Raw genomic sequence first — 22,477 nt, 5'->3', positions numbered from 1 at the left:
TATAAGATTAGTTGATGTTTGAATATTTGGGAATTCGGGTCCGATCTCGTTGTCGGACAGATCCAAGCTCCAAAGATGAGAGGATATGTTTTGAAACCACTCTGGTATTGTATCTCTTATTCTCGAATTTGAAAGATGTAACCATCGAAGATGATGTGTTTGTGTTTGAAGCCAGTTTGGGAATTGGGGTCCCATGTCGCAGCAGGAGCTTGCATCCAAAAACTTCAATTGTAAAGGAGGAATCCAATGACGGCTGACGTTCCACGTTATCAATGTATTATCAATGTATTATCAGACAACCACAAGTCGGTTAGATTGTAGAGTTTGGTGAAGTGAATTTCAGAAACAACCGCACTCAATTTATTACTATCAAGATAAAGGAGTTCGAGGTTTGAAAGCTGACCAAGACTAGTGGGAATGTTCCCACTCAATTGATTATGGAAAAGATCGAGCCATTGTAGGCTGGTGAGTAGTCCAATGCTTTCAGGTATGCTCCCACTCAATTGATTAAAGGAAAGAAAGAGGTCTGTTAGAGATGATAGAGCACCAAGTGAGGGAGGTATTGGACCAGACAATTGGTTTGATGAAAGGTGGATGGAAGAAAGAGAGCTCAAGTTTCCAATTGAATCAGGAATAGGACCAGACAATTGATTATCTGAAAGGTCCATGTAAGAAAGAGAGCTCAAGGTTCCAATAGAATCTGGTATTCCCCCATGGAAGCTGTTATAGCGAAGGTTTAGATGCACGAGGCGAGTAAGGTTTGATAACCAAACGGGGATGGTGGAGTTGATACCATTGGAAGAGAGATCAAGTGAGACGACATGACCAGTTCTATTGTCACACGCAACTCCCAGCCACCCACAACATTCTAATCCGGTCCATGGTGACAGCCATTCTGGTTGGTTCGTGAAGCCTTTTATGAATAAAAGAAGTGTTTGCCGCTCTCTTTGGATACATGTAACATTTGAGGAAGCTTTAATCATGGTGTTGCTGCTGCTTGCGCCATATGTTTGAAAGAACAGAAATAATATTGTAACATTGACAATAAAATTAGTGGCTTCCATTTTGGAGTAATTAGGATAGAGTAGATGTATAATTCAGATACAGGGTGAATGGGGCATATATATAACACAGCATGCCTTAAAATCTTTTATGAACATATACTTAGGTAGATATCGACTTGAGTCCACAAGATATTTCATAGTAGACTTGGAGTCAGTCAAGGATCACCCAAAGTCTTTCAAGAGATAGTGGCCACACATAGAAAAAGGCAAAAAGCTTATGGGTCCATAACGTGTTTACTCGTATTATGGCCAGCCAATGCTTGTTAGCTGCCGTGTTTTGGAAAAATTTGTATTTATGAATTGCACAATTGTCATGATCAAGAATTTAACCGTAGACTTGGATTCATGAATGGCCACATACATATCAACTTCTTTGGGTCATTATAACATGTTAATATCGGTCAACGATTTTTGACTGCAGTGTTATACTTAGGTAGATATCGACTTGAGTCCACAAGACAGTTCATAGTAGAGTTTGAGTCAAGGGTCACACAAAGTCTTTCAAGTGATAGTGGTCACACACAGAAAAAGCTAATGGGTCCATAACGTGGTTTCTCCTATTATTGTCAGCCAATTCTTGTTGACTGCATTGTTTGGAAAAATTGTATATGAATTGCACGATTGTCATGATCAAGAATTCAACTGTAGACTTGGATTCATGAATGGATAGAATGGTACAAAGTCTTTCAAGAGCCGGTGGCCACATATATATCAACTTGTTTGGGTCATTATAACATGTTAATGTCGTTCAATGGTGGTTCACTGCAGTGTTAAAGACGTAAACTTTCTATCAAATTTATCAGTTAAAGTAGGACGTGTCTTCTTAGGTGGAATTCTTTTGGACTGGTATTTCTTTGCCATCATGGCCTCTTTCTTTGGCGTCTTAGTTGTAAACTTGTTTTGGGAGTCAAGGAGGATGGGAGATTTGACTGAGTTGCAGATCCAAGGCTTAGTGTATTGAGTTGCAGATTTGATAATTATTTTTCACCAGAGTTACAATTTGTTCAACTCTCAATTTGCTAATAATTATTTTACTTAATGATCATATTATGTAGCATGTATTCAAGCCCATCAAGTTTGTTTATCTAGGTGGTGACAATAGGCCAAAGACCACGGAGACCCCTGAACACGAAACTTTAGTTGTGTCAGTTAGTAGGCTTTGGTTTTGGTGGGTTTGAAAGTGCTCAATCTGTACTTGAAGCTGTGTCAATTTTAACTGCATTTATAGTTGTTCATGAATGTGGTCATGAATTAGAATTAGTTGAGACAACATATGCAGGCCGAGAGGTTGGATAAGTGGCCAAAATTTGCTCGCTTTAAAGGTTCATCTTAAAGTATTGGATAACATGGGGTAACTTGGCTGACCAGAATATTATATTATAACTATTATATACAAATCTATGAATATGATTACAAGAACATATTTATTTGAAAATAACTTTAATATTTGAATAATGCAATTTAGGAGGCTTTATGTAGTAAAAAATAGACCTGGGTTGTCATTCAATCTAGCCTACCTTGCCTCTTTCTAGTTGAACCATTTGGTTTGATCTGTTTAGCATAAAATACTCCCCAAATCAATCCATTTACACATAAATCGATAGTTATAATTCATTGTCATGTCCCTTCTTGCTTAATGTTTTCTGTTTTTTCTAGAGGTAGGATAATGGCCGGGTGGAGACGGTTCTGTAATGTGTCAAAAGGAGTTCATTTCAGAACGACTAATATTCTATTCAAGATTGGCGTCAAAAAGGGATTTTTTTATTTACTGAACCACTAGGGGCTGGGTTGGGTTGACTAGGTTGAATATATGAATTATTATAAATAGCCATGGAGGTTGATAATATTTGAATAATGCATATGGTGACTATGAACCCATATGACTTGCTCCGTCTGTTTAGTTAGTTTCTATTTTAGTTCCTTTGTTTGGGTTACACAAAGACACACATTGCTTACTGTTGAGATCAGGTGTCTTCATGATTACTACTCGTCCCAGGTGCTACTGAAATGTCTAAAAAGGGGAGACATATTACCAGTATATGATGGAAGACCGTTACATGCTACGTTTTAAACTTATTATGTATGTACGTTTGTAAATGAGTGTTACATTTTGTGATGTCCACTAAAAATCAGTTTGGGCCATCCTCGTAAAATGTAAGAGAAATTTAGTTAAAGGTACTTATAGAGCATAACGGTCCAGTCATTGGATAAAGGATATACACTAGTATTTGCTCTTGGTGATTAAACTTAGTTACTGTAGAGAGCAAGTTAAATGGGTGAAAATAAGGCACTTATATCACCTAGATTTATTGCAATTTTAATTTACTAATTTTGTTGTTAAGTTGACTATGATATTGTTATACCTGACACATTTTAATTTGCATAGGTGGCTTTAAGGTATCCAGTAGAATTTGTACTCAGTGCCTTCTAATAACAGTTGAAGCATTTGCAGCTCCTATCTACTCCATTGAAATTCACTTGCTCCGTGTAGAGTCAATTATGGTTGGGGAAAAGATAGCAACATAAACATCTACAGTTCAGAGTTCAGACTACTCTGGTACACCTTTTTTCTTAATAAACCTTTCATACTTTATGTACCATAGATGGCAGATGGAGATGTCTGCCATAGTGCCTATTTATGTTATGCTTCCCCGACTTTTGGCATGCCCAACTTTGTTTGCTGGGTAAGTTGATAAATTCAGTGAAGTTAGTAACATTATTAGCCTTGAGCTTACAGCGTTAAGTAATTGACTCCCTGAGTTCGGTGCCATAGTCTATTGAAAGTTCAAATTTAGAGGTGGAACGGGCCATGCGACCTGAAAACTTTTTGAGTTTTCTACCAACAGCTAGCAGTGCCCAGGGTGGTTCAACACCTCAACTCCCATTAGCAGGTGCCCAGTGTGGACATGGAGTTTAGTAAGCTCTGCGGTCCTAAGAATTTTCAACTATGTTTTCCAAAAAGTGATTTTGGAGTTTGTATCCATTAACCATTATTAGGACATCAGAAGCTCACCTCCATGATGTAACGCCATACCATTACCACCATGGTCTTGGCGTGGTGGAGGGAACCATGGCGTGCTTCATGCCGGTATTGTGTGTGTGTATTTTGTTTTGTTTTATTGTTTTTTAATTTGTAATTATCATTGTCCGAGTGGATCATTTAACTAAATCTTTTGATTAGCCCATTGGACCTCTTAGAGATAGAAACTAAGCCAAACTGAGCCTTAGGTGATTTTAGGCACTTGTTGACCCATTTGACTTGTCTTAACTGAATTACTGATAAAAAAAAAGCTAAATTGAGCATTAGGTGAATGGGTTGAAGTTGACACCATATAATATTAAGTTCTCTTTCAGTGAAAGATATAAGATGTTATCGAGTCGATAAAAGTTAAGTATTTTGATGTTGTATCTTAGTGTAGACATGACAGACTAGTGCATTAGGTAACATAAAGTCAGTGTTGGTGACATAAATAGTTTGTTCCTTAGTATGAAATCATGGAATTTTTCTTAGATGTTTACTTGAAGTAAGATTATAGATGGTAGTTGATAAATCAACATATAAGAAATTTAGGAACTTGTATCCACGAATTGTTGCTTAATGCTCTTCAGATCTTTACTGCTACGATCATGGGGAGTCTCTGAAGCTTTGCATCAGCTAAATATTTGAAATTATTGGCATTGGGAGTGGTTAAATGAGGTACTGTCTTCATTTAAAAGTTTATTTTTTTTTTGGGGAGTAAGACAGTAAGTCAGTCAGGAAATCCTACTCGAGCCAACTTTTTGACCTGGCAAGCAAACCCAGGACTTCACCAGTACCCTATGGAACCGGGAAAACCACCAGCCATCCACGAACTTGCCAATCTGGATTATTAAGCCAGGGCAGGTGGCCTTAATAAAGGCACTAATAAAAATACTCATAATGATTAAATGGCCTAAATGGATTAAACTGGTCGAACAGGTTAAAAGTTATCTAAAGCGTATCCAAGTACCCAAAAGAGTATCCAAATGCCCATATGAATATCCCAATTGGCTTTCTTAGAATAGGCAACACTATTATGCTCTACTATAGTTTCAGATAGCTCACTGCAATATTCCTTCAAAGAACTAGCGATTCTCCATGAACTGCCGGAAAGGTTGATTTTAACCGTTTCCCTAATTCCCTTTGACTTTGTATAAGTGTTGCTTTCGAACTATACCCATCTGAGATTTTGTAAATATTTGCTTCCAGCCATCTCATATTATCTCCCACCGCCCTTGTGACGGCTAAAGTTTATGTGTCATTCTTTGCAATCTTTTGTGCAGACCATTCTCAGTTGAGTTCAAGGGGTTACTATCCTTATTATATTTCAGACTGAATTGTATAATGTGCAGCAAAAATCTGATCTAGAAGCTTTAAGAAAATGCGTACGTGTTGGTTTGTAAGCTTTCATCATTCAGTATCTATTCTATATCCTGAATATATTGTTTTAAAAATTTTTGGTTGAAATGGAAAGCCTTCAGTTGGAGCTGATTTAATCAACGGAATTGTTGTAATATCTTAACTTACAATGTTCAGTTTTAATTTATAAAATGTTATCTGGACAACTCACAGCTGCACGTGAGCAGCGACCAAAATAACGTCGTTTTCTAATATCACAAATTACAGTATCCAGTCTTACGTTGCAGTGTATCTCAGCAGTATAGAAATTGCAAATATTTGAAACTGACGTGGTTATGTTTATGAGTCATGTACAACAATTGTATTTTGAATCTCGTAGTTTGTGTAGGTAAATATTTTTGTTAGGAAGGCTATTGCATTTATTGATTCTAGAGTTATCACTAGGAATTACTTTAAAGGAAGAAATAACTTATGAGAATAAGTGAACTGACTTTGTTACTTGTTATGTAGATATAATTGCAAAGAAATAATATATGCACGTCTAATTGTTTTATAACTGTAGTTTGTTATAAATATTAGTTTTAGCTTTTAGGGCTAAAATTAAAAATGAATAAGTAGACTTTGAGTCAAGGGTCACACAAAGTCTTTCAAGTGATAGTGGCCACACACAGAAAAAGCTTATGGGTCCATAACATGTTTACAAATATTATTGTCAGCCATTGCTTGTTGACTGCAGTGTTTTAGAAAAATTGTATTTATGAATTGCACGATTGCCATGATCAAGAATTTAACTGTAGACACGGATTTATGAATGGATAGAATGGTACAAAGTCTTTCAAGATCCGGTGGCCACATACATATCAACTTGTTTGGGTCATTATAACATGTTAATGTCGTTCAATGGTGGTTGACTGCAGTGTTAAACACGTAAACTTTCTATCAATAGCTAAACTTTTCATTTAAAGTAGGACGTGTCTTCTTAGGTGGAATTCTTTTGGACTGGTATTTCTTTGCCATCATGGCCTCTTTCTTTGGTGTCTTAGCTGTATACTTGTTTTGGGTGTCAAAGGAGGATGGCAGATTTGACTGAGTTGCAGGTCCACGGCTTAGTGTATTGAGTTGCAGAATTTATAATTATTTTTCACCAGAGTTACAATTTGAGCAACTCTAAATCTGCAAATAATTATTTTACTTAATGGTCATATTATGTAGCGTGTATTCATGCCCATCAAGTTTGTTTATCTAGGTGGTGACAATAAGCCAAAGAACACGGATACCCCTGAACGCGAAACTTTAGCTTTGTCAGTTGTTAGAAGGCTTTGGTTTTGGTGGGTTTGAAAGTGCTCAATCTGTACTTGAAGCTGTGTCAATCTTAACTGCAGTTATAGTTGTTCATGAATTATAATTAGTTGTCTCAACAGATGCAGGCTAATGGGTTGGGTAACTGGCTAAAATTGGCTCGGTTAAAAGGTTCATTTTAAAGTATTGGCTAACTTGGGATAATTTGGCTGACAAGGAGTAAATATTATATATAAGTCTATGATTATGATTACAAGAACATATTTATTTGAAAATAACTTTAATGTTTGAATAATGCAATTTAGAAGGCTTTATGCAATGGGTTGTCATTCAATCTAGCCTACCTTGTCTCTTTCTGGTTGAACCATTTGGTTTTATATGTTTAGTATAAAATACTCCCCAAATCAACCCAATTATACGTAAATCGGTAGTTATAATTCATTGTCATGTCCCTCCTATAATTTTGGATTGCCTTAATTTATGAATTTCACTTGATCATGGTTGTATTCTGATGAAACTATTGGCACATGGAATCTGATGATGGTATCTTTATACCGGAGGTTGATATTATTAAGTCATTACAGAAATGAAAGTTGACATGTAATATAATACCGGTGAAAGGCTTCTTCTTACTAGTTGCTTAAAATATATTTTTTGTATTGTTATTCGTATTCTACATTATTCTAACAATTCAAACGTAATGTTAAAGGTCCAAATGGGAGTGGGAAAAGTTCTGTGTTTATGGCTCTCCGTGTTCCTTGGCCTATTATCGGTGGACGCAATGATAAACATTCCCGCAATGTTAATGACGTGGTGGGTCAATTCAGTTGTCGTATATTATACATTCCTCATAAACCGTATAAGATCAAAATTTCTATCATCTCTCACATGACCAAGCAGAAAAGAGGGCATTAAGTTCGTATCGAGAAGGTGAGTTTTGTTCTGCACTTCTTGCTTAATGTTTTCTGTTTCTTCTAGAGGTGGGATAATGGCCGGGTCCAGACGGTTGTGTAATGTGTCAAAAGGAGTTCATTTCAGAACGGCTAATATTCTATTCAAGATTGGCGTCAAAGAGGGATTTTTTTATTTACTGAACCACTAGGGGCCAGGTTGGGTTGACTAGATTGAATGTATTAATTATTATAAATAGCCATGGTTTTAAAAGCTATAGCAGTAATAATGTTTGCATAAGTAGAATTAGGAGGTTGGAGGTTGATTATATGTGAATAATGCAATATGGTGACTATCAACCCATATGACTTGCTCCGTCTGTTTAGTTAGTTTCTATTTTATTTCCTTTGTTTGGGTTACACAAAGGCACGCATTGCTTCCTGAATTGAGATCAGGTCTTTTCATGATTACTACTTGTCCCAGGTCCTACTGAAATGTCTAAAAAGAGGAGACATATTAACAGTAAATGATGGATGACCGTTACATGCTACATTTGAACTTATTATGTATTTACTTTTTGTAATTGAGGGTTACATTTTGTGATGTACCACTAAAAATCAGTTTGGGCCATCCTCGTAAAATGTAAGAGAAACTTGTGGTTAAAGGTACTTATAGAGCATAACGGTCCAGTCATTGGAGAAAGGACATACACTATTATTTACTCTTGGCGATTAAACTTATTTATTATAGAGAGTAAGTTAACTGGGTGTAAATAAGGCACTTATCTATTGCAATTGTAATTTACTAATTTTATTGTTAAGTTGATTATGATGTTGTTATACCTGACACATTTTAACTTGCATAGGTGGCTTTAAGGTATCCAGTAGAATTTGTAGTCAGTGCCTTCTATCAGATCCTTTAGTGGAAGAGCTAACAGTTGAAGCATTTGCAGCTCCTATCTACTCCATTGAAATTCACTTCCTCCGTTTAAAGTTGATTATGGTTACAGTTCAAACTACTCAGGCACACCTTTTTCTTAATAAACCTTTCATACTTTATGTACCATAGATGGTAATTGGAGATGTCTGCCGTAATATGTCTGTGCCTATTTATGTTATGCTGGGTAAGTTGATAAGTTCAGTGAAATTAGTAATATTATAAGCCTTGAGCTTACAGTGTTAAGTAGTTGACTCCCTGAGTTCGGTGCCATATTCTATTGAAAGTTTAGTATTAGAGGTGGAACGGGCCATGCGACCTAAAAGCTTTTTAAAATTTTCCTTAAACCTTTCTTCTATAACTGATTGGTGTATTAATTACTAAATACTAATGATTATACAAACTATATAATATCAGTATATTATTAAAGTTTTCTACCAACAGCTAGCAGTGCCCATTAGGAATAGAGTTATAGAGGTGGATATGGTGTTTAAGTAAGCTTTGCGGTTCTAAGAATTTTTCAAGTATCCATTATTAGGACATCAGATGCGGTGGTTCACCTCCATGATGTGATGCCATACCATTACCACCATGATGGTGTTCTTCATGCCGGATATGTGTGTGTGTAACAGTGTATTTTGTTTTGTTTTAATGTTTTTTAATGCGTAATCATCAGCGTCCGAGTGGATCATTTAACTAAATCTTTTGATTAGCCCATTGGACCTCTTAGAGATAGAAACTAAGCCAAACTGAGCCTTAGGTGATTTTAGGCACTTGTTGACCCATTTGACTTGTCTTAACCAAATCTTAAGACCAGCTCATTGGATCATTTAGTGATAAAAAACAAAGCTATAGTGAGCATTAGGTTAATGGGTCGAAATTGCCACCATTTTAATATTAAGATTTCAGTGAAAGATAAAAGATGTTATCGAGTCGATAAAACTTAAGAAGTATATTGATGTTGTATCTTAGTGTAGACACGATAGACTTGTGCATTGGGTAACATAAAGTCACTGTTATTAAGTGTGACATACATCATTATTCCTTCCTTCTTATGGAATCAGGAAAACCCACTCGAGCTAACTTTGTTGACCTAGCAGGCAAACCTAGGGTTCCACTAGTACCCAGCAAAGCTATCAAACTGGGAAAACCAATAGCCATGATTGACTCTTGCTTTTTAGGATGGGGCAGGGTGGCCGTAATAAAGGCACTAATAAGTAAATGGTCCAAATGGAATGAACCGGTTAAACTGGTTAAAAGTTATCTAAAGCATATCAAAATTCCCAAAAGAATATCCTATGATAAATAAGACGATATTGTTCTACTATAGTTTTAGATAGCTTACTGCACCATTCATTTAAAGCACAAGTGATCTCAATAAACTGCCGGAAAGGTTGATCATAATTGTTTCCCTTTGATTTCGTAAGTGTCACTTTTGAAGTACGCCCACCTCGGATTTTATATCTATTTGCCTCCAGTCATTTCATAATATCTCCCATGTACCTTGGTGACAGACTGACAGCTAAAGTGTATGTCATTCTTTGCAACCTTTTGTGCAGACCATTCTCAATTGAATTCAAGGTCACCATCCTTATCACATTTCAGACTGAATTGTACAACGTGCAGCAAAACTTTGATCCAAAAGCTTTTAGAAAATGGATACGTGTTGGTTTGTAAAATTTCATCATTCACTATCTATTCTAAATTCTGAATATTATGTTTGTTATAAAAATTTCAGGTTGCAATGGAAAGCCTTCCATTGGAGCTGATTTAATCGACGGAAATGTATTTGTAATGTCATATCTTACAATGTTCTGTTTTATATGGAAAATGTTGACAAATCAAACGGCTGCAGGCGAGGAGTGATCGAAATGGCGTTGCTTGTAATATCATAACTTACAATGTTCAGTTTTAGGGTTGTAATATCATACTGACGTCGTTATCTGCATGGGTCATGTTCAACAATTGTGCAAGTAAATAGTTCTGTTTGGAGGTATCACTTTTATGGATGAAATAAATTTCGAGTTCAAGTGAAATATACTTGTTACTTGGTGTGTAAAAGTAATTGCAAATAAATAACATATGCACATGTCGAATTATTTCATAAATGCGTTTTTATGAATAATTTAATCATTCATTAATTAAATTGCATAATAATCTATTAATCTCATAACTTTTAGGCTAGAACATTTATCGTGTGTGACACTGTGACCTATATGGGCTTAAAAATATGAAGACATAATGCTACTTCCAACAATAATGATGAAAAAGAAAGAGTAAAATCAATATGTAAATGGTTAGTTAATTGGCATGCTTAGACGTAGTGAATATTAGGCCTATATATTGTTACTCATTTCATAAAATTAAAGATCTTTTTGGAAGGTGTCATTTTTGTAGCACCTCAACTAAGGCATAAACCCGAGGTGTAACGATAAACATGTGGACGTATGAATATTACACGGAGATAGCTAAATGATTCCATTAAAATCGTAAAGGTAAATAAATTATCATGAATTCAAAAAGTAGAAATCAACCATCACATAATGAGTAGTAAAAAAAATAAAAAATCCTACATACTAGCGCCCCACTCTTGATGAGAGTCTTATGCTACTGTCATATCCTTGATTAGCTGAAAAAAATTAATAATTAAAATGTCAAACAGAAAAGTTGTGAGTTAGTAAGTTTATAGTTAAACAATTTGTGCTTCAATAGTTTTTTAGAAGATCTGTAAAGAAAAATAATTTGGCCAAATTCATAATGCATGTATATATCACACATATATAAAGCATTTCCTTTACCTCTCTAAAAATTTTAAAACTTCAACTTTTAAGTTAAGACACGATCTTAGTTGTTCATCTTTAACATGCTAAATCAAGACCATCCATTCTCATCTTACCTAATGACAATATAGTCATTTGACACACTCATTGCATAGTCAAGAACATGACAAATGATCCCTTCACATTTATGATTCCCGTGGTCCTTTCATACTCTCTCTCGCACGCGCGCGCCAGATTTCAAGAAATTACCGTAATTATAACAATTGTTGGAGTTAATCACACATCTCAAAACAATTGTAAAAGTAGAAACTATCGTTGATGTCTCTACGTGCGGACAATTTTTCTAATTAATTGAAGTTTTTTTAAAAAAAAGTTGTAGGGAATAAATATTTTATAAGGTTGGTTAACCAACCACCAAATTCACAATATAGAGAACAAGTTCCACACATTATAAAGATCCTCATATATAGATAAAGTCTAAGTAGTCAATGTAAACATTGAGATTACACATCCAACACGCTTAGACAATTAGTATCTTTCCATTCCTATAAAACACTAAAAAAAACTACGAAACTCACATGGTGCTCATATGATAGTATGATACATGAATATGGCAAATAGAAAACACTTAAGTTTTTAACACACAGATAAGTTTACCGAGATAAGGTTTTTGTGTCCAAAGGAATGTCATTTAATTAGTGTTCTAAGAAATGTCATTTAGTTAATGTCATTTAATTTTAAAACAATTAAGTGTTTGACTTAGTTTCACCAAAAGTTTGTAAGCGAGTTTGACAAATAGTTGACTTTGTGAGTTTAAACAGGTTCACGAGTTTAACCATCTGCGAATTTTGACCATCAGTGTGTTTGACTTGCCAGTTTTGAAACTCACATCTGGGTGTGAAACTTACACGAATGATTAACTCAAAATTGTAACTTTGAAATCGTTAAGTTTTTTTTTAATCGTTAAGTACGTACTTTTAGGTTGTCTATTAGCATGTAAACAAAATTTTAACTTTATAGTCTCTAAAGCAAGCTAAAACGTGTGACTCATTTTCAAAGAAAGTTTATTAATTACTACAAAAATCATAAAAGTTATAGAATTTGTTAACAAAAACCTATTGAACTTTGGGATTAGTTGTATAATGTGTTCGTAAAACTTTTGGACGTAAAAAAATCGAAGCTTTCATACATTTTGATGGTTGATTTGATGAAAATCACAAAATGAGAAAAGAAGAGTGAAAAAAGGGTTTTTTATCCTTTTACCTTGAATTTGATGTTGTCTAGATTCTAAAATATCATAATATACACTAGTGTGTAGGTGATCAAGGATTCAATTTTTGATGAAGAAGAAAAAGTGATGGTACTTGTGTTGCGAGTTTTGGGATTGGCCTACACCACACCCTTAAAAAAAAATCTGAAAAACTAGTATACCACCGAAATATGGACCGAAATTTGACCGATTTCGGTAAATTTCACCGAGAATCTCGGCACCGAAATTTTGGACAAAAATCTATACCGGTATACTAGTGGAGGACCGAAAACGAAATACCACCGGTATACCCCTGGTATACCATAGAAATTGACTAAATAGCAACAAAGTCAAACACTCTTCTATATTGCAGGATAAAAAATTTGCAGCATGTAGAAAACAAGTAGAACCACAACCATAGTCAAAAATCAAATTGAGTGATGAAGCATACAAGGGAGAAATTATATAAAGCCCAAAGAGATACAAAGCAAAACACATAGTATTTGGTGACATGTAGTACTATTCTGTTAAAAAACGAAAAAGTGACATGTAGTACCGAGGCGTATTTGGTGCTAACCTCTTAAAAAACCAAAAGGTTACATGGGAAAAATATATAAAGCCCAAATGATTCGAACAATTCAAACATATAAAAGGTTGCCTGAAATACATCTTTTGGCACAAATCCTCAGATATTAGCTGTTTCAAAGATATTAGCTTACTAAATTTTCTAAAACAAATTTCATACAAAGTGTTTTTGTTCAACCAAAACCAACTCAATTTGACCAAACAAAACATTGATGGTTTTGACAGTCAAAACCAAAAAATTGACTATTACCCAACCCGCCCGTTTTGCCACATCTTGTGATTGCACACATTCATACTGAAGCAATTTCCAGTTAATGTTCACTAACTGGTCAATAACAACGAATTCTGCTGGTATCTAAGGACTAAGGGGTTGGTAGTTTAATACGTAAGCATACACTATCATTATACGAGTTGACTATTAAAAAACCAAGTACTCTGGATATCATTTGATTGCTTTTAAAGTACATTAGTATCTACATATTTGTTAGAGGCGTGCACCCTATGCACCTGCGCACAAGCCGAGGGCGGAGCCAACTCTAGCGCCTGAAAACGCAGGCCCAAGGCCCATAATTTGAAAGGCGCAATTAAATATCCAAACCCAACAATAGAAAGGAAACCGGTTTTTAAGAGTTATATAACCCGGTTTCAATGATATAGAAACCTGTTTTGATTATGGGGTTGTGAAAACTGAAAACCGGTGTCCATTCTTTTTAGAAACCTGATTTTATCCTTTGTGTGAAAACCGAGTTTCCACTTTCTATTGTTTTTTAATAGGGTCTCTAATCTTTTTATTAGGGCTATAAAAACCAGTTTCCATACTTTAGTAGTACAGATTTTCGGTCTTTAGTAGTTTTTAACTTTTTATATTTTATAAAGAACGCTAACAGATGCCTTGGAAACTTGAAGAATGAAGTGAAAATATCAAAGAACCGTGTAAAACATGGCATGATTATAATACATGGATAAAATATTCAGTAAGAAATAAACAAGTAGCGGCAAAATAGTGCAAAATTGCACGTACAGATCAAAGTAAAGTAAATGAGTAATTCTGTACATAGGAACAAAAGTTTCAAAAATGAAAACAAGTGAGATACCTTTTAAATCAAGAGTACTCCCCTCGATCATAATGACCATATCCTATTCCTCCTCTCAGATGTTCTTTTATCCCTGACCCGCAAATCCACACTGGCATCTGAATCAGAATCAGACCTTCTCTTGCTCTTACTCTTCCTCTTATGCATTCCCACAGAGTCTTCAGAGGCTCAGAGCTATCTGAATCATCTGAATGTTTATGACTCCTCTTCTCCTTCCTACTCTTCCTGCCATGTGAGTGTCGTTCCCAGTTCTCATCAGATGACTCATCATTCTTTCTTCTCTTTTTCTCTTTCCTCCTTTTCCTGACACTTCTTTCATTGTCACTATCAGTTGTACTTCTCGACCTACCCCTTTTTCTCATCTCATAATCCAACTCATCTTCAACAGAATCGTCATCTTTCTTCTCTCTCAGTGACTTTGATTTACTACTCAGCCTCTTCACAAACCTCTGAGCAATCGCCTGCTCGATCTCTGAATCATAATCCAAGTCTGAACTCTCACTCTCCTCTTCGTCACTCTCATCTGAAGTCTCACTGGTTATCTTTCCATTCCCTTTTAGCTTCTCTGAACCAGCATTAACAGCAGCCTGAATAGCTTTGGGTCCTTATCTTTATCCTCCTTGATGCTCAAAAAGTTTCTACATTGGAATTGCAGATGACCCACAAAACCACATTTCATGCATGACCCACAAGCCCCATCAGCATTGGACCCAGTAATGCGAGCAAGTGCAAGCAACCCCTGAAAACAAGCATAAGTGTTTTCTCCCTCAGGTTCTTCATTGGAATCCTGAAGCTGGACAAACTTCTTGTTATCTTTTTTGTTAGGAGCATAAGGATCACATCCAATCGCAGTTTGCCAAATACGATGGGTTTGCAAGGCAGCACTACTATGCACGCGATTGTTGGCTGGCATACGAACCCTACCTGCTGTGGCCGGCATCTTGAGAGCTCGAATAAAGAACTGCAATTTAAAAATAAGAACCAGGAGACTATAAGTAATCATATTCACATTATACAAGCATGGTAAATAGCAAGATCCTATTGCAACTGTATGTATAACTCAAAGGGTGTACAAGAAACTGGTGCAACAGGCCAAAACCGCACATACTAGATCTCAATTGGACAAATTACATACTGCCAGCAATTTTTAATATATATATATATATATATATATAGGGGTGAGATATTTTGAGACCACCTCTTATTTTAGGACCAACTAGGACCATTGATTTTTGTACACCATCATCATTTACTACGATATACAAGACTTTTTTGTAAAAATACTAAGACTTTCCGGCGACGGGCCCACCAGAAAATCATGTGTAAGTTAAGTTACACATGTGTAAGTACTTACACATGTGTAACTTAACTTACACATGATTTTCTGATGTGTAAGTTAACTTACACATGATTTTTCAGTGGGCCTGTCGCTGGAAAGTCTTAGTGTTTTTACAAAAAAGTCTTGTATATCGTAATAGATCATGATGGTGGTGTGTAACTTACGAAAATCAATGGTCCTTTTTTGGACTTTTTTTAGTTGGTCTCAAATTATCTTTCCCCTATATATATATATATATATATATATATATAACACATCCAAAAGTAAATCAAGATCTTCAACAACATCAAGAAAATCTTTCCCACAAATGATGAAATGAGAAACAAAAAAAATACAATATGAACAATGATGAGAATATCACTGGCACGACACACACAAACACAATTTAATTTCACCAGATTCATTTTTTTTATTTCATTGCCTCCAATCTAGTTTTAATTCCTGTTAGGAAATCAGAAACCATTCGACTTATACTACATTATAATTAGGGTTTCTATACCAGCACACAAACGAATCACCAATTATTCAATAAATAAACCATATTCAAGAAGATATATATGATATAGAGACACCACGGATATATATATATATATATATATGTATAGAAGCATGCCTGTAATTAGGTTTATATGAACGCGGGTTTAGATTTGCAATAGTTAGTGGAAACATTGAAAAGGGGAAATCATAAAAGTGGATGATATAAAGAAACTGAGTTTGGGCAGGGTTGGGTATTCCGATTTATACTTAGAGGCATGAATCGACATATCTATATCGACCGAATTTCACTAAATTATTATTAGGGTTTCAATAATAGCATGCAGATAAATCACCAATTAATCGATAAAATTAACCATATTCAGGAAGATAAATATGATATAGAGAGTTAGAGACATACATACACATATCGTTATATAGAATCATACCTGTAATTAGGTTAATGTAATCGCTCAATTTGAAGTTTGCAATGATCAGGGGAAAATTGAGAAGGGGAAATCGTAAAAAGTGGATTATATATAGAAATTGAGTTTCAGTTCAAATTGTTCTAAGTACCAAAGTGCAAGGATCCAAGAGTTTTGCATTAGTTTTGGTAAAATTTGAGTGATGGAGCATACAAGGGAAAAATTATATAAAGCCCAAGAAGATACAAAGCAAAATACATAGTACTATTCTTTTAAAAAACCAAAAGGTGACATGTAGCACCGAGGCGTATTTGGTGCTAACCTCTTATAAAACCAAAAGGTTACATAAGAAAAATATATAAAGCCCAAATGATACATCGATTCGAACAATTCAAACATTTAAAAAGGTTGCCTGAAATTCATCTTTTGGAACAAATCCTCATATATTAGTTGTATCAAAGATATTAGCTTACAAAATTTCTCAAACAAGTTTCATACCAAAGTGTTATTAGTCAACAAAAACCAACTCAATTAGACCAAACAAAAAATTGATGGTTTTGAGGGTCAAAACCAAAAAATTGACCATTACCAAACCCGCCTATTTTGTCACATCTAGTGATTCCACACATTCATACTGAAGCAATTTCCAGTTAATGTTCACTAACTGGTCAATAACAATGAACTCTGCCAGTATATAAGGACTAAGAGATTGGTAGTTTAATACGTAAGAATACACTATCATCATACGAATTGACTATTACAATACCAACTACTCTGGATATCATTTGATTGATTTTAAAGTACATTAGTATCTCCTAAATAGTTGACAGAGACAGTGTTGTTAAAGGCGAGAGCCTCTCCGGCGCCTGAAACCCTAGGCCCAAGTTGACCATGAAAAACGCGGTCAACAACGGTCAACGACAGTCAAAATGGGTCAAGATTCATTCAAGATCCGGCCAAATCGTGGCTAGATCTAATGAGTGACCATAGTCGTTTAAGAAGATAAAAGAAGATAGTGAAAATATAAAATGGGGGGAAGAAAAAATAATGTTTTTTTTATATATGTTTATAATAGTCTAATAATTTGAATTTTTGGTGGAAAAGTTATTTTTTGAATGATATTTGGTTTTATAACTGAAATCTGATATTTTTTTTTTACTATTATTTTTCACTATGTATAAGTACTTAGTGCAATTTTTTTTCCTGGGCGTGCGCTTTTTTTGCGCCTCTTGCCTTCAACCTATTTGGGGTCTTTGCGCTTTGAGGTCGCCTTCGCTTTTGACAACTATGGCATGCACCCTATGCGCCTGGGCGCAAGCCGAGGGCGGAGCCACCTCTAGCGCCTGAAAACGTACTAATGTAGGCCCAAGACCCATAATTTGAAAGGCACAATTAAATATCCAAAGCCTACAATAGAAAGGAAACCGGTTTTAAGGGATACATAAACCTGTTTTAATGATATAGAAACCTGTTTTAATTAAGGGGTTGTGAAAACTGATTTCCATTCTTTTTAGAAAACTGATTTAATCCTTCGTGTGAAAACCGGTTTCCGTTAGGGGTTTCTATTGTTTTTACATAGGGTTTCTAATCTTTTTTTAGGGCTATAGAAACCGGTTTCCATACTTTAGTAGTACATATTTTCGGTCTCTAGCAGTTGTTTTTATATTTTATAAAGAACAAAAACTGATGCCTTGGAAACTTGGAGAATGGAGTGAGAATATCAAAGAATCGTGTAACACATGGCATGATTATAAAATATAGATAAAATATTCGGTAAGAAAAAAACAAATAGCGGAAAAATGGTACAAAGAATTGCACGTACAGATCAAAGTAAAGTAAATGAGTAATTCTGTAACATATGAACAAAAGTTTCAAAAATGAGAACAAGAGAGATACCTTTTAAATCAAGAATACTCCCCTCGATCATAATGACTATTTCCTGTTCCTCCTCTCAGATGCTCTTTTATCCCTGCCAACCTGCGAATCCACGCTGGCATCTGAATCAGAATCAGACCTTCTCTTGCTCTTACTCTTCCTTTTATGCATTCTCACCGAGTCTTCAGAGCTATCTGAATCATCTGAATGTCTATGACTCCTCCTCTTCTCCTTCCTACTCTTCCTCCGATGTGAGTGTCGTTCCCAGTTCTCATCAGATGACTCGTCATTCTTTCTTCTCTTTTTCTCTTTCTTCCTTTTCCTCACACTTCTTTCATCGTCACTATCAGTTGTACTTCTCGACCTACCCCTTTTTCTTTTCTCATAATCCAACTCATCTTCATCAGAATCATCATGTTTCTTTTCTCTCAGTGACTTTGATTTACTACTCAGCCTCTTCACATACCTCTGAGCAACCGCCTGCTCGATCTCTGAATCATAATCTGAGTCTGAACTCTCACTCTCCTCTTCGTCACTCTCATCTGAACTCTCATTTGTTATCTTTCCATTTCCTTTTAGCTTCTCTAAACCAGCATTAACAGCAGCCTGAATAGCTATGGGGTCCTTATCTTTATCCTCCTTGATGCTCAAAAAGTTTCTACATTGGAATGTCAGATGACCCACAAAACCATATTTCATGCAGGACCCACGAGCCCCATCAGCATTGGGCCCAGTAATGTGAGCAAGTGCAAGTAATCCCTGAAAACAAGCATAAGCGTTTCTCCCTCCGGTTCTGCATTGGAAGCCTGAAGCTGGACAGAATCGTTGTTATCTTTTTTGTTAGGAGCATAAGGGTCATATCCAATCGCAGTTTGCCAAATACGATGGGTTTGCAAGGCAGCACTACTGTGCACGCGATTGTTGGCTTGCATATGAACCCTACCCGCTGTGGCCAGCATCTTGAGAGCTCGAATAAAGAACTGTAATTTAAAATTAAGAATCATGAGACTATAAGTAATAATAGCAACATCCTATTGCAAGTGTATGTATAACTCAAAGGGTGTACAAATAACTGGTGCAACAGGCCAAAACCGCACATACTAGATTTCACTCGCCGGTTATTTCACCAGACTCTTTTCTTTTTTTTTATTTCATTGCGTCCAATTTTTTCTCTTTATATCTTCACAAAGATCTGAAATAATTAGGGTTTCAATACCAAAACTTTTGGACCGAAACTGTAATTTTTGAAAGTTATGGATAAAAGCTGCAACTAAGGGAACCACGACAAGGCCGACTTCTGTAACTAACTCTATTAAAGATAACAATTCAACATAAAATTAAGAATCTTAGTTTTAATTCCTGTTAGAAAATCGGAAATCAATCGAATTTTACTACATTATAATTAGGGTTTCGATACCAGCATACAAATGAATATATATGATATAGAGACACAGATATATATATATATATATATATATATGTATAGAAGCATGCCTGTGATTAGTTAGTGGAAAAGAGGGAAATCATAAAAAGTGGATGATAGACAGAAACTGAGTTTGGGCCGGGTCGGGTATTCCGAATTAAAATTAGAGGCATGAATCGACATATCTATATCGATCGAAATTCACTACATTATAATTAGGGTTTCGATAATAGCATGCAAGTAAATCACCAATTAATCGATAAATTAATCATATTCAGGAAGAAAACAATGATATATCGATATGTAAAATCATACCTGTAATTAGGTTTATGTGATCGCTCTCAATTTGAAGTTTGCAATGATCAGGGAAAATTGAGAAGGGGAAATCGTAAAAAGTGGATTATATATAGAAATTGAGTTTGTGCTGGGTAGGATATTTGATTTTTGGACTTTTTATTTAGGGGGATAATTTTAGGGGTTTTCTAAACAAAGTCGGGTTTTCACTTACCATAAAAATTAATAAAAATAGCATTGTGCTCGCGCAATGCGACGGCGGTGACGACGACGGTGGTTTAGTGGTATTGGTGACGGGTGGTGATCGATGACGGGTGGTGATCGATGACATCGACAATTGGTGTCGAGTGGTCTAACCGTATAAGTTGATACAATTGTGATAGTTATATTTTAGAAGATAAGAGTTTGAAGTGTAAATTAATTCATTAAGGGTAATTTTGGTAATATCTAATAACCCTTTCCTTAAGGGTTGTTTATTAAGGGCAATCTAGTAATTTCCCATCTAACTATTTTCTAACTCTTTCCTAAAATAGGGTTGAATAATTATGAGTGGTAGATTAGGGGAGGACTTTTTATATGAAAAAGTATAATCTTTTTATGCATAGTAAATTCCTAAAAGCTTTGTTTAGCATTTTCATAATTTTAAATAGAACAATGTTATTAACCACTCACGGTTCTTTGATTCTTAAAATTAAATATTTGATTATATTGCCAATGATAGACTAGTTGAACTCATCAGATGCATGGTTTTACTCAAAGTCGATCTTTAGAGATGGAAAGTATTGAGGTTTATTATTTTGAATACTTGTAATGACACGAAGACTTGTAATGACTCATGCTCAACATCGCGTTGTCTAAGGTAGGTGCAAGGCTTTACCATTATATAATGAGGCTTTCCTGATATCGCATATCGACTGAATGTTTGGAAAAAAAAATATTTGATTATATCATTTAAATTAATTATAAATAAAATAATTAATTAATAAGAAATTAATTAATATATACTAAAAGATAATTAACCTAACCACTTATTAACTAATAACAATTCTCTAGCTCTTAAAATTACACATTTGATGATGTCGTTATTAATCTAATTATAAATTAATAAAAATCTTAATAATCATTATCCTATTATTATTTATATTAGTATGTAAACATTTGAAAAAAAAATTAATTTTTTTTTAATTAATAAAAGAATTAACATATTACTTATAACTTTTTTTCTTTCATTAAATATTAAATCTATATGTTGGTAAATTTTAATGGAACATGTGAATCAATCTATATTTTATATTATAAAGAAAGTTCACTTTTAATTTTCAACCTTGAATTTAAAATTTCAATATTGATTTTAAGTTTCAACAAAGATCACATTTTAATGTCTGATGTACCATTACACCATAATCAAATTACATCAATAACTTTCACTACTCACCAACGCCGTCACCATCACCACCACCACCAATCTCCGCCGCCACCACCGCTCGCCGCCACCACCACCCATCACCGTCACCACCGCCACCGTCATTATATCATCGTCGCCACCACCACCTTCATCACCGCTGCAACGCGCATGACCATTCTCGTAATATTAAATATGTAAAAAACTATTTTGAAATATTTTAATACAATTATTTTAGGAAAATGATAAATCCTCCTAACTAAATAGCCTAAAAATCCTCCTAACACCTTAAGAAGATAACATGTGGTATCCACTAATTATCTTTCCTAATCTTGCCCCCTGATTTTTCCACATGGCATTATCCAATAGTTAGGAGAATTTTTAGGCTATTTAATTAGGAGGATTAATCACTTCCCATTATTTTAACCTACCGTATGTTTATACGATACCAAGATCTAACAAGATGTATGTGCTATGGAGCCATGGTGGTAACTGTGGCGGAAGATGTAGCGGCAGTGGGGTCGGAAACGGTGGCGGTGATAGGTGGTGGGGTGATGTAATGTGATGTGATGTATTGTTATGGAATGACTTTGTGCTTTATAACGGGATATGTGAAATGTAACGTAAGACAATGATGTGCTATGAGTTTTGCCTTAATGATTATAATGTATTCTTTTAAAGATGAAATGTGATTTTTCTTAAAGTTTACTCAGATAAATGATTTATGAAATTACGTGTTACCTTACATATTTTTAATTAGCTAACACTTGCTCTTTTAAGATGTTTTATGCCCTTAGGTGCAACATTAGTGAGCAAGTAGATTTGAGAGGATGCGAGGCATGGGTAGATGATCTTGAAGCTGGTCTTAATCACCCTAATAGCCTCTTTACCAAGAGGCTTATTGTCATGTTGCTAGATATTTATAACTTTGTCCTTATGTAGATGTGTTTGACATTTATGTTAGTGCTT

The 22,477-nt window shown here is 35.0% G+C and overlaps 2 protein-coding genes, 2 long non-coding RNA genes and 1 pseudogene across 6 annotated transcripts; 2 read left to right on the top strand and 3 right to left on the bottom strand.

The window, feature by feature from the left end:
- Window positions 1-269: 269 nt before the first annotated feature.
- Window positions 270-1,064, bottom strand: LOC122586977 (leucine-rich repeat receptor-like serine/threonine-protein kinase SKM1). Its single transcript, XM_043759031.1, has one exon. It carries the CDS (start codon window positions 1,062-1,064, stop codon window positions 270-272), a length of 795 nt encoding a protein of 264 aa, XP_043614966.1.
- A 1,018-nt stretch (window positions 1,065-2,082) lies between these two features.
- Window positions 2,083-5,652, top strand: LOC122608102. 2 transcript variants are annotated; one of them, XR_006325165.1, is made up of 4 exons: window positions 2,083-2,415; window positions 3,451-3,621; window positions 4,674-4,761; window positions 5,367-5,652. It is a non-coding gene; the product is annotated as an uncharacterized LOC122608102 (long non-coding RNA). The 2 variants fall into 2 exon arrangements; XR_006325163.1 differs by lacking the exon at window positions 2,083-2,415 and having other exon boundaries at window positions 3,173-3,621.
- Window positions 5,653-7,065: 1,413 nt separating this feature from the next.
- Window positions 7,066-8,915, top strand: LOC122608094. 2 transcript variants are annotated; one of them, XR_006325160.1, is made up of 3 exons: window positions 7,066-7,341; window positions 7,451-7,671; window positions 8,498-8,915. It is a non-coding gene; the product is annotated as an uncharacterized LOC122608094 (long non-coding RNA). The 2 variants fall into 2 exon arrangements; XR_006325159.1 differs by having other exon boundaries at window positions 7,066-7,671.
- A 5,215-nt stretch (window positions 8,916-14,130) lies between these two features.
- LOC122585349 lies at window positions 14,131-18,494 on the bottom strand (annotated as a pseudogene).
- LOC122586967 (CAX-interacting protein 4-like) lies at window positions 18,447-19,088 on the bottom strand. The gene has a single exon (XM_043759020.1). The coding sequence runs from the start codon at window positions 19,086-19,088 to the stop codon at window positions 18,447-18,449; it is 642 nt and encodes a 213-aa protein (XP_043614955.1).
- Between the last annotated feature and the right edge of the window lie 3,389 nt (window positions 19,089-22,477).

This window comes from Erigeron canadensis, chromosome 1 (assembly GCF_010389155.1).
Source record: "Erigeron canadensis isolate Cc75 chromosome 1, C_canadensis_v1, whole genome shotgun sequence".
Lineage (NCBI taxonomy): Eukaryota > Viridiplantae > Streptophyta > Magnoliopsida > Asterales > Asteraceae > Erigeron > Erigeron canadensis.
The sequence above is the reverse complement of the archived record's forward strand: the minus strand, read 5'-3'. Positions and strand labels throughout refer to the sequence as shown.